The sequence below is a fragment of the Phascolarctos cinereus genome, unplaced genomic scaffold (assembly GCF_003287225.1).
Source record: "Phascolarctos cinereus isolate Bilbo 61053 unplaced genomic scaffold, phaCin_HiC Scaffold_7;HRSCAF=346, whole genome shotgun sequence".
NCBI lineage: Eukaryota > Metazoa > Chordata > Mammalia > Diprotodontia > Phascolarctidae > Phascolarctos > Phascolarctos cinereus.
Window position 1 is genome coordinate 163205058 of NW_027556180.1, and position 12471 is coordinate 163217528.

Below are 12471 nucleotides of genomic sequence, written 5' to 3' on the forward strand. Positions count from 1 at the left end.
GGAGGGGGTATTGTTCTAGGCTTCAGGTTTTTCACACTGCTATTTTCAGTGCTAGTTCTTGAAGTCTATAAGTTTTCAGTTCTTCCGAAGTGGTATGATCTTCTGATCTATGCTCTGGCCTGTAAGAGACTACAAACACTTTTCTTTGCCCTGGAACTGTAACCAGGATTCCTGTTACTGTGTGGCTGCAAGTGTTCTCCTTTCTTATGGTCCTGGAAATGTAACTGGAGATCCTGCTCCCTTATAGCCAGAAGTGTTAATACTCTTCTCTGAGTTGGACCTGAGACCAGAGTCCCTACTCCCTTGTGAGTGACCACAAGTACTCTTCTCTGCCTTGGAACTGTGATCAGGGTTTCTGTTTGCATTCAAGAGACAGAGCCAAGATGGCACAGTTGAGTCAGGAACTCACCTGCAATCACTCAAATTCCCCTCCAAATAACTTTAAAATAATGCCTCATATCAAATTCTGACATGGCAGAATCAACAGTTGTTTCAAGGTGAAATTTAGGAGGTCAACAGGAAAAGTCTGTCTCACCAGCACAGTAGCCAGGCCTTGAGCACAATGAAGTGCATGTAAAAATAATTTTTAACATTTGTTTTTTAAAAAATTGAGTTATAAATTCTCTCCCTTCCCATCCACCCTCATTGAGCAGACAGGCATATAGGTTATACATATGTAATCATGTAAAACACTTCCATAATAGTCATGTAGTGAAAGACTAACTGTATTTCCCTCCATCCTATCCTACCCCCTCCACTCCCCCGTTTATTCAATTCTATCCTTTGATCCTCTCCCTCTTTAAAAGTGTTTGCTCCTGATTACTCTCTCCCCCAATCTGGCCTCCTTTCTATCATTCCCCCATCTCTTATCCCTTTCTCCCCTATTTTCCTGTAGGTAAGATAGATTTCCATACCCAATTGAATGTGTATGTTATTCCCTTCTTAAGTCAAATCTGATGAGAGTAATGTTCACTCATTCCCTCTCACCTCCCCCCTCTTCCCCTCCACTGTAAAAGCTTTTTCTTGTCTTTTTTCGTGTGAGATAATTTATCTCATTCTACCTCTCCCTTTCTCCTTCCCCCAGTATAATCCTCTCTTACCCTTTATTTTATTTCTTTAGATATCATCCCTTCATATTCAACTCATCCTGTGCCCTCCAACTACCCTAATACTGAGAAAGGTCTCATGAGTTACAAACATCATCTTTCCATGTAGGAATGTAAACAGTTCAACTTTAATAAGTACCTTATGATTTCTCTTTCCTGTTTACTTTTTCATGCTTCTCTTGAGTCTTGTCAAATTTTCCATTCCCCTCTGGTCTTTTCATCAAGAATGCTTAAAAGTCCTCTATTTCATTGAATTTCCATTTTTTCCCCTGAAGGATTATACTCTGTTTTTCTGGGTAGGTGATTCTTGGTTTTAATCCTAGCTCCTTTGACCTCTGGAATATCATTCTCCAAGCCCTCCGGTTCCTTAATATAGAAGCTGCTAAATCTTGTGTTATCCTGATTATGTTTCCACAATACTTGAATTGTTTCTTTCTTACTGCTTGCAATATTTTCTCCTTGACCTGGGAACTCTGGAATTTGGCTACAATATTCCTAGGAGTTTTCCATTGGGGATCTCTTTCAGGAAGTGATTGGTGGATTCTTTCAATTTTTATTTTGCCCTCTGTTTTTAAAATATCAGGGCAGTTTTCCTTGACAGTTTCTTGAAAGATGATATCTAGGCTCTGTTTTGGATCATGGCTTTCAAATAGTTCAACCCATTTTTAAATGATCTCTCCTGGATCTATTTTCCAGGTTAGTTGTTTTTCCAATGAGATATTTCACATTCTCTATTTTTTTTTTTTGGTTTTGTTTTACAATGTCTTGATTTCTCATAGAGTCACCAGCTTCCATTTGCTCCATTGTAATTTTTAAGGACGCATTTTTTTCAGCAAGCTTTTGGACTTCCTTTTCCATTTGGCCAATTCTGCTTTTTAAGGCATTCTTCTCCTCATTGGCTTTTTGGACCTCTTTGCATTTGAGTTAGTCTGTTTTTTAAGGTATTATTTTCTTCACTATTTTTTTTGGGTCTCCTTTAGCAAGCCTTTGACTCGTTTTTCATGATTTTCTTGCATTACTCTCATTTCTCTTCCCAGTTTTTCCTCTACTTCTCTTACTTGCTTTTCAAAATCCTTTTTGAGCTCTTCCATGATCTGAGAACAATTCATATTTTTCTTGGAAGCTTTGGATGTAGGAGCTTTGACTTTGTTGTCTTCTTCTGGCTGTATGTTTTGATCTTCTTTGTCACCAAAGTAAGATTCTATGGTCTGACTTTTTTGCACTGTTTACTCATGTTCCCAGTCATTTACTTGGATTTTTAACTCTCTGTTAAGGTAGAGTTCTGCTTCCAGTGTGAAGGGGAGTTGCAGCTGTTTTCAGAGACTTCTAGGGACCTGTAAATTTCCATTTCTTCCAAGGTGGTATGATCAAAGGAGAGGTGTTTACTCCTTTCCTGACCTGTGCTCTGGTCTCTGAGTGACCACAAGAATTCTTTTCTGCCTTGGAACTGTGAGGAGGATTTTCTCTTCACATCCACCACAAGCTCTACCATGCCAATGTTCCTCCTTGCCCCAGGACTGCTACCCAGAACTGCAACCCAAATCCAAGAACGGACAAAGCAAGAGAATTGTGCCTCAGTGCCAGCAAAGAGATCCCTACAATCCCCCTCTGATCAGCTGCTTGATCCCCCCAGTGTCTGCGGGCCAAGAGCTCCAGAAGCAGCTGCTGCTGCTGTGGCTGCTACCCTGGGGCTGTACTAGGGCCAACCCTGGGCCACACTCCTCTCTCAACCAGGTCTGATGGACCTTTCCCATTGACCTTCTAAGTTGTCTTTGGCATTTGCAGGTTGAGAAGTCTGGAAAATATTACAGCTGCCAGTGATTCAGTCTCCTGAGGCCTCCTCCAGGTTTGCTCTCACACCATCTTTGCCTGCACAGCCCATGCTGAACTGCACTCCTCTCCCAGCCTGGTGCAACAGGCCTTTCTGATCAACCATCCAGGTTGTCTGGGGCTGGAAATTTGTTTCACTTGTCTTTTTGTGGGTTCTGCTGCTTTAAAATTTGTTCAGAGCCATTTTTTTTTACAGATATTTGGAGGGGTTTGGGGAGAGCTCAAGCAAGTCACTGCTTTTACTCTATCATCTTGGCTCCACCCCCTTTAATATTTCTTAATTGCCAAATATGTTTGTTTTTTCTCAGTACCAATTCTTCTTGCCTGTTCTGCTGTATTTTACTCTGTTGACCATCCTCTTTTTCTGGGTGTTCTTTCCTCTCTGAGTTTGCATGACAGTATCTGTGAGCTCCAGAGTGACTTTGGTTTAAGGCATGGTCTTTGAGAAGAAAATCTAGCCAGTAAACCCCAAGTTAAGTAGGCAGCTTTCAGGCATCAAAATTTACCTTCCTTTGGGTGGAACACTCTCAGGTAAGAGGACAGGGGAAGGGAGAAGAGAGGAGAAGAGAGGAGCTGAGTTACCCAACTGGAACTGTCCAGCTAGGCTCCCATTCAGGCAGGTCGAACTACTCACAGGTTGTGTTTGTCCTTTGTTCTGGAAGGAAACCATGACATCAGGGAGTTGATGACATGACTTGCAATTGACTTTGATTTGAGTGAGGAAAGGCTATGCAAAATCACCAACCTCACTTTCTCCTCCGGAGCCATCTGGGTCCAGGGGTGAGATATAGGTCAGGACAACTGGACATGGCAGGATGCAGTGGGAGACCTTGGCCTTTTTAAGCTAAGGTCTTCTCAAGTTCTCACTTTGAGTGAGACAATGCCCGTTCAGTGAATAGGCCTCTTTAAGGAGTGAGTCAAGAGATGGCCACTTTGATAAAAAAAAAAAATCAACCCCAAAAATAACCCTTAAGTTTAATGGACAAAAGCTGCCTACTTAACTTGGGGTTTATTGGCTAGCATTAAACCCAATTCACTCTGGAGCTCATAGGTTGGACAACAATAGGTCTCTGCCTAAGCACCACTTAATGGTTATTTTTTGGGCCCTCCTGGCTCAGAGTGAATGTAAATAGAAACTGGTTCTCTTTTGGTGAGCAATCCTGAGGGTCTTCCTTTCCCAGTTTGACTTTTTTTTTAATTAAAGGGGCCATCCCTTGACTCACTCCTTAAAGAGGCCTATTCACTGAATGGGCATTGCCTCACTCAAAGTGAGAACTTGAGAAGACCTTAGCTTAAAAAGGCCAAGGTCTCCCACCACATCCGGGGCCATCTCTGGTTGTCTTGACCTTTATCTCACCACTGGACCTGGATTGCTCTGAAGGAGAAAGTGAGGCTGGTGACCTTGCACAGCCCTTTCTCACTCAAATCAAAGTCAATTGCAAGTCATGTCATCATCTCCCTGATGTCATAGTCCTCTTCAAGAGCAAAGGAAAAATACAACAACCTGCATGACACTACTCTGTCCTGGTTTATCTCCTTTCTGTCTAACTGCGCTTTCTCATTCTTCTTTGGTATATCACCACCCATATCACATCTTCCAGTTGAAGGTGATCCCCAAAGCTCTGTCCTAGGATCTCTTCTCATCTCCCCTCTTCTCTGTTTCTCTGTGTCTCTTTTCTGTCTCTCTGTTTCTGTCTCACTATCTCTGTCCCTGTCTGTCTTGGTCTCTCTATCCCTCTGCCTCTGTCTCTGTTTTTCTGTGTGTCTCTCTGTCTCAGTCTCTGTCTCTCTCTCTTCTTTTGTGTATGTGTGTGTGTGTTTCTCTCTCTGTCTCTCTGTAACTGCATAAACTCCCCTGAATTTGACAATCATCTCTATGCAGATGACTCCCAGATCTACCTGTCCATCCCTGGTCTTTCTCCTGAGCTCCAGTCTTGCATCACCACTTGCCTATTGGACATTTCAAGTGTGATATCCTAATGATATCTTAAAATCAATATTTCTAAAACTGAACTCATTATTTTTTCCCTAAACCTTCTGTTCTTCCAAAATTTGTTATTTCTGTCAAAGGCACAAACCATCCTTCAAGACTTCCAGGTCCATAACTTCAGCTTTCTTCTCAATTCTTCACTATTCCACACCATACATATTTTAAAAAGTTGATGAATTTTGCCATTTATGCCTTTACAGTATCTCTCACATTCAATCCATTCTCTCTATTCACACAACTACCATCTTAGATCAAGTCTTCTTCACCTCTCATCTAGATTATTAATAATTGGTTTTCCTGCCTCAAATCCGTCCCCAATGCAGTTGATTCTATACATTGCTGCCAAAGTAATTTTCCTTAAACACAGATCTGACTGTGCAATTCTCTTGATCAACCATCCAACTCCAGGCTTCTTATTGTTTCTAAGACAATATATAAACTTCTCAAGTTAACTTTCAAAGCACTATGCAATCTGGACCCAGTCTATCTTTCCAGACTCATAGGATATTTTTCCTCTTACACTCTGATCCAGACAACAGACAAACTGGCATCCTCTGTGTTATTCATACGTGAAACATCATTTCCTTTCTCTGCGCCTTTGCATTAGTTATCCCGATGACTTTTTTTATGTTTGTGTTGTATGCATTTTTGTACATACTTGTCTCTTCCATTAGATTGTAAACTCCTTGTATAATACCAACTATTTCATTCTTTGTGTCTGTATCTACAGCGCCTAGCCCAGGCCTTAGCATATAGCGGATATTTAATAAATATTTGTTGTTTGAAAGTTATTTTTTTGTCGTTGTTGCTGTTTTTTGGTATTGATTCCCACTCTATGATTCTTTTATCCTATGATTTGGAAAGTTTTCCTGGAGTTCAGCTTGGGAAGATGGATAGGATTTTAATAGGCAGCCAGGAGAAGAAAGAATCCCAGCATGAAAAGGATTAATGCAGAAGAACAGCATGAGGGAAGGCATAGAAGTGGCACTGAGTATCGTGTATGTGGAAAGCAATGAAGAATTTATTGCAAGTAGGTGATTATCTCTTGTTCTTAAAGAGCTTCAGTATGTCTCCATTAGTAATTTATGTAGAATCCTGCAGGAAATTTTCAATAAGATAGGATATTGGAATTTCCCCCCCTCACCATAGCTAACCCAAATCTTTCTTTCAATTTAGGCACATTTCTTCTTATGTTGTTAGATGGAATTAAACTAGTGATTTCTCACATAGTGACCTTTCATCTATTTTTGGTCTTCAGATTACTTTTGAATCATTTCCGCAAGAAAACTAAACTGTACTTTATTTACCTGACCTTACCTAATCATTCATTGGTTTTATTGCCCTGGCTTGGACTTGTCCCAGTTTTGCCTCATCTATCTTAAAGTAGACAGAGCCCAACTAGAAATAGTCTAATGAAGGTTTCATATATGGATGCTTAAACATACTAATTTGTTATTTGGGGACTTAAAACATTTTGGTTGATATACCTCTTAGTCAAAGATCAAAGCTGTGTCTAAGAAAGAAGGGCTATGGATCCCATTTGCTCCTGGAAGTTTGAGAGATGCCAATAAAAACATGTAACAAAAACTGAAAGTGAAAAGAGGAAGGCTGATTGAGCAATAATATAAAGGAGAGATCGCCAGTAAAAACCTATTCTATGGTAACTACAGAGATGCATAGCAGAGGAAGGAAGAAAATTCAGGAGAGGCCTCCTGATGGGGCAAGACAGGCTCTAAGATCCCCTCAGCTCTGGACATCAGCAAACAAGCCTAACAGGAAATGATCCATTCCATGTGGTCACTTATTCTGCCTTCTCTAACCCTCAAAGTTCAAATAGTGAAATGGATGACGACAGAGAAAGAGGAGCAGTTAAACTTTATTTCTTCACTTCTGGCCTTAAGAAGACAGAAGAAATGAAACTCCTGGATTTTATACCCACCCTTCCTCAGAGAAAAAGCTCTGCATGGCAGGCTAGAAGAGGAGGGCTCCTGTCAGCCACTCTGTTACTGACACTCCTCTCTGGTGGCCTGACACTGGTCTCATTGTACCAAGTGTTCACCCTGCAGGCTGAGTTGAGGAGTCTCCGGCATGAACTTCAGGGTTATCGGAGCCGGACTGAGCAACTGGAGGACCTGCAGAAGGAGAAAGCAGAAACCCACCCTACTATTCTTCAGTCAGAAGCTGCTGCCATCACCGGACTACAAGTGAGTTACCAAGAAGCTGCCTAGCCCTGGGTACAGGGCTCTCATGCTTCCTACTTCTTTCACTTCTGCTTATTTTTTTGTAAATAACCTGGGTCTTTTTCATTAACAGGAGAGTGGGGCACCCGCTATCACAGGAGAAAGCAATCCCCAAATCAGCCTTAGACAAAGCAGAAGGAGCAGAAGAGGTGTTCCGGACTCAGGGGAAACTAGTAAGTTGAAGGGAAGCAGTCTTTCAGAAACCTCCCAACTGGGGCAAACACCCATAGAACAAAAATGGGGGGAATTAAGTCATTTCATTTTCCTTTCTGGTTCTCTGATCTACGTATTTTCTTGTTGCAAACAAAATCTGACCAGCCATGCTGCTAAAACAAGGAGCCCTTTACGAATATTACTTCAATTGTTCCAGGTTGTAGTGAAGAAGAGATTTAAGAGTCAGCCTTCATGGGCCCTGGAATCATCTAGGGGAGTGGAGGAAGGGAAGGAAAAATACCTCTTTTATTGTTCTCACTCTTCATGGTGAACACAATAAGCTGGTCAGTATTTTAATGTTCCTAAACAACAGATGTTATTCATGGAATAATTCACTTGTGCTTGATATAAAGGGAGCAGTTTATTTAATCTTCATATAAAATAAAGGCCGCTTTGTCAGAAGCATTGCCCATGACTCATCTAAAAAACCTCACCCTTTCCTATCCCATTTTCAATTCTGGAGCTTTAATCAAATTAGGGACTATCTTTGCTTTTGTATTTGTACGCTCAATGTTAGACACAGTGCTTTGCACATAGTAAGCCTTAAAAAATGTTTTGTTTTTCATTCTTTCATTCAAATGCTTTCATCTCTGTATTATTAGAATGTGCCCATCTGAGACAGAGAGTTGGCTAAATATACTCATCTCTGCCATGCGCCATTTTGTGATACTTGTACCAAAACAGGTATACTGCTTTAATCTTATTGCTTCTCTCAAGACATTTTTAACAGTCCCTCCATATGAGAATTGAATGTGCTGTTGATCTTTTTTTTTTTAAAAAAATAACTCTGCACAAAGCCCTTAATTTTTAGACATCTCCTTATATTAGAGAGGCGAAGTATCAGAAAGGTTAGAGATCTGACTTCTGAATCAGGAAAACCTGAATTCTCTTGCCTCTGACACACATACTGGCTGTGCAATTCTGCAAAAGTCGCTTAACCTCTTAGTTTTTAAGCAACTCTCTAAGGCTATTATTTACAGTGAAAATATCTACCTCTCCTCTTACACAGAGGTCCCTTATCTGGGAGTTCCCTAATCCAACGTAATCAGAGGTTTAACCTCTATTCTTCTGCCTGTTAATTTTTTCTAACCATGAAAAATTTACTAGAATAGCTTATAGCATAACAGGGTGTTAAAGATGACCTTAGAATCCTTCCCATTTAGTGAAATTCAATGTAATTTAATGTAAGAGGAAACTGAGGCCTGAGAGGTAAAATGCCTTATCTGAGAGATTAATTGTGCTCTTTTGCATTTAGCCATCCAGGGCTCATTTGCCCATCATCAGAAAAATTCTTCATAATAATTCAGGAATTTATGTTTTATAGTTGACAAAGTATGACTTCAAATGTAATGCTTGCCATCACATTTTTATTAAAGCCCCAATGATTCCCTTTTTCGAGATGTGCTCAATCCATCTTTCAAGTCCAAATTTAAGATATATCTTCTTTGTGGAGCATTGACTGATCAACTCAGATCATTATAAATCTCCCCTTACTCTGAGCTTCTAGGCCATCATTTATCATTTTTACAAGTCATACTCATTTTGGGATTTATGACTTCTATTTTTCACTCTTGGTTTCAGTTGTATATGTATGGTCTATTTACCAATATGATCAGATCAGAAACTATCAGAAGAAGGAAGGAGAAAGGGAGAAGGATAAAACTTAGTTCTTTTACAGTACCTACTATAGTCCCTTGTACATAGTACACAGTTAATAAATGTATTGGTTCAATAGGAGCTTTAAAGTGATATTAAACCAAGTGACTTTGAGGTTACTTGACATCGCATTCCTTCTTAATTTCTTCTCATTTTGTATTTAATCAGAAAACATTTTACTAAATATTAAAAGTTCATATTTATTGTAGCCGATTGAAAAATATAAGAGCACTTCCACAATAGTGTAGAGTTCCAGCCAGGAATGCAGACTCGGCCTTTTGGTTGTGGTGATGAGCCAGAGATGATAGCTCCCTAAAACTTTGAGTAAAATGGCCCCAGAAACACCTTCCTTAAGACATTCATTCAGTTGTAATTCTGATGAATTGGAGTTTTATCTCTATTTCATTCTTCAATGCCAATATTTTTTTTTCTTAATTTTTTTTAACCTTTTAAATTAAAGACTTAGCTGGGTTCAAAGTATTTCACAAGATTGTTTCTGATTAAAATCTAACAGACAGAAATGTGGGGAAATCCAGTATAAAAGAGATGCCAAATAACCAAAAGTTGCTCAAATTAATTTCATGCTCAAACTGATAAACATATCTAGAGTTTGACTCTTAGTAGCTTGCTAGTACAAACTGCCTTCTGTAGTAGCAAAGGCAGGTAGGTAGCATCATTTCTTTTTAGGTGAAGACTCAACTATCCAACCCTCCAATCCTGCTTGCTGGAGTCTTTGTTCTTAGATAGTCTAGAAGTACACCATCTAATTTCTATAGCTACCTTCTCTTTCCATATTTATTTTTGAGGAAGCTGTTCAAGTTTGTTTCCTCTGGAGTTCTAAATCTGTTGTGACCTGTGAAACTATAGTGAGAAGAAATCCTAAAGATGCTCAGCCAAAGAAGCATAATGGGAGAATGCAACATAGAGTGTTAGGAGTAGCAAGGGGTCCCACACTCCTGCCTATATGGAAAACAATCATGAACCTCTTCTCCATCAGTCCACACAAAAGCTCTAGCGGAGAGCCAGCTGGCTACTGACACTGTGCCCTCTGGCCAAAATTTGTCCCTGAAGGATTTTTTTCCCTGCACCAGAAGATCAAAAATTTGGTCTCCAGTGTTGCAAGAGACAAACATCTGTTCTATTTGTCAGAGTGGAATATGCAATTGATAGCAGTGACCTAGCAACCATATTTTTTTTTTGAACCCTGTTATTGTTAAGCTTGACATTTTAGGAACATAAAGAGCCAAGAAACAAGTTGAACATTTTCTTTAGGTCAACTCAGTCAAAAAAGATGTTGTATATCTCTGTGCCATTCATTTACTTGGAAGCAACAGATTTAATGATTGATATTTCTTCACACATTCAGGGAGTTTTTTCAACCCATTTGGAGGTCAAGATCCTAGTAATGGGCTACAGTGTGGAAGAATATGTAATAATGACAATGCTATTCTAGATGTGGTTGTTGTTGTTGATATTTGTCAATTATACCTTTTCTAGATAAAATCCTAATTATAATGAACTCTGCTTATTTTCCTTTTCTCATAGTTGTAACAGAATTTGATTATAACAAGTACATTTCTGGATGCAAATACTAATTCAAAAGGATTAGAGAAGAAACAGAGCTGACATCCAATTTTCTCTTCCCTCTGAAAAAGTTCATTCAGCAATTAATCAATAATGAACATTTTCACTGAGATTTCATATAGTGCTTTGTACCTCTTACATATTTATTCAGTGTTATTTTGTATATTATAATTTTCTTCTGATCGACCACATACCAGTGTTAGATTTTATGTTCAAAGAGAGCAGCTTCTATGATTTTTTAAAATTTTACCCAATATTCCACACAATAATCTGCATATAGTAAATACTTAATAGATGTTGAATTAAATCAGTCAAATAAAAATAGATATTTAGTGCCTGCTGTATTCAGGGAACAATGCTAGATTCTAGAGTATATGCAAAAAGGTATAAGACCTGTTTTTTTTTTCTCTCAGGAAGCTTATTATCTAGCTTAAAATAAGCAGGTTTGTTGGTGAATGCATGATGACAATACAGGTATGTCAAATAGGTCACAATAAGTGCTAGTTCTCAGGCAGAAGAACGTAATAGGGGCTAGGGTGGTATGGAAAGGTTTCAATTTCACCCTATCTTCCACTCTTAGAACATTCACCCCCTTGTCCTATGCTTTTCATCCCTTACCAAAGCCCAGCCTTGGATGACACCTACCACTGGCCTCCTCTGCTTCTGCTTATGTGCTGCTGAGCAGAGTTAAAAGAATTCACACAACCTTACTGACCTGATATAATAAAAAAATTTGTTATCTAACTTTACTACAGCAAGACAATGTTTTCATTACTGAGTAACTGATTCCTTATCTCATTCCACACAGAAGTTATACCAAACCTTCTCATTTCTCCTTATTCCTCCCACCTACCCCTATCCTATCTCAGCAGAGGACCTTGATAGTTATTTTTTTCTTTCCTTTTGCAAGACAATCAGGATTAAGTGACTTGCCCAGGGTCACACAGCTAGTGGAGGTCAGATTTGAACTCAGGTCCTCCTGCCTCCAGGGCCAGTGCTCTACCCACTGTGCCACCTAGCTGCCACCTAGCTGCCCCTTCTGATTTCTTTTACTGAGGAGATTAAGGACACTTTTTTTTTTTAACCAACCCCCCCCATGAGCTTCTTCTTCTCACCTTCTCTTTCTTAGCCCTTACTCTTTCCTCTTTTCTTCCAATTTCTAATAATGATGTGGCCCTTCCCCTTGCCAAAGTTCACCCCTGTATATGTGCATTTAATCTCTTCCCATTTTTTCCAGTAGACCTCAGTTTTGTCCCCACTCCACCTCTCTTTTTCTATTGTTTCCTTAACTACTGCCTTCAAACAGGCCCAAGTGTTTTCCATCCTTAAAAAACAAACAAAAAACCTCTCCATTACACCCTATCGTAGCCTTGAATGAATGTTCTATATCTCTCTTCCCTTTATTAGCCAAACTCCTATAAAAAGTGGTCTACAGTTGCCATCTTCAGTTTCTCTTTTTCTGCCATTCCTCAGCACTTTGCAATTTGGCTTCTGATCTCACTATTCAATTGAAATTTATTTTTCTTCTTTATTGTTAGCAATGATATCTTAATTGCAAAATCTGATACTCTTTGATCACATCTGATTCTTTTTGACCTCTCTGCAGCATTTTATACCATTGACCATCCTTGCTTCCTAGATATTCTCTTCCCTCTAGGTTTTCCTGATGCTTCTTTCACTTGGTTCTCCTCTTACCTCTCTGACCATCTCTTCTCAGAGAAGAGAAACTTATACATATCATGCCCTCTAACCCACAAGGCTCTGTCTTGGGACTTTTTTTCTTCTTTCTCTAAACTCCTGGTGACCTGACTACTCCCATGAATTTGATTATTATCTCTTTGTATATTACATC

At 39.4% G+C, this 12471-nt stretch overlaps 1 protein-coding gene across 1 annotated transcript in view; it reads left to right on the forward strand.

Annotated features, from left to right (window-relative positions):
- The first annotated feature begins 6565 nt into the window (after positions 1–6565).
- The window catches only part of TNFSF13B (TNF superfamily member 13b), a 44453-nt gene continuing 38547 nt past the window's right edge, over positions 6566–12471 (forward strand). Inside the window, exons 1-2 of the mRNA XM_020970074.2 lie at positions 6566–7130; positions 7240–7339. Coding sequence (XP_020825733.1) covers positions 6768–7130; positions 7240–7339 — 463 coding nt within the window. The 5' untranslated portion in view covers positions 6566–6767. The remainder of the gene's footprint in view (positions 7131–7239; positions 7340–12471) is intronic.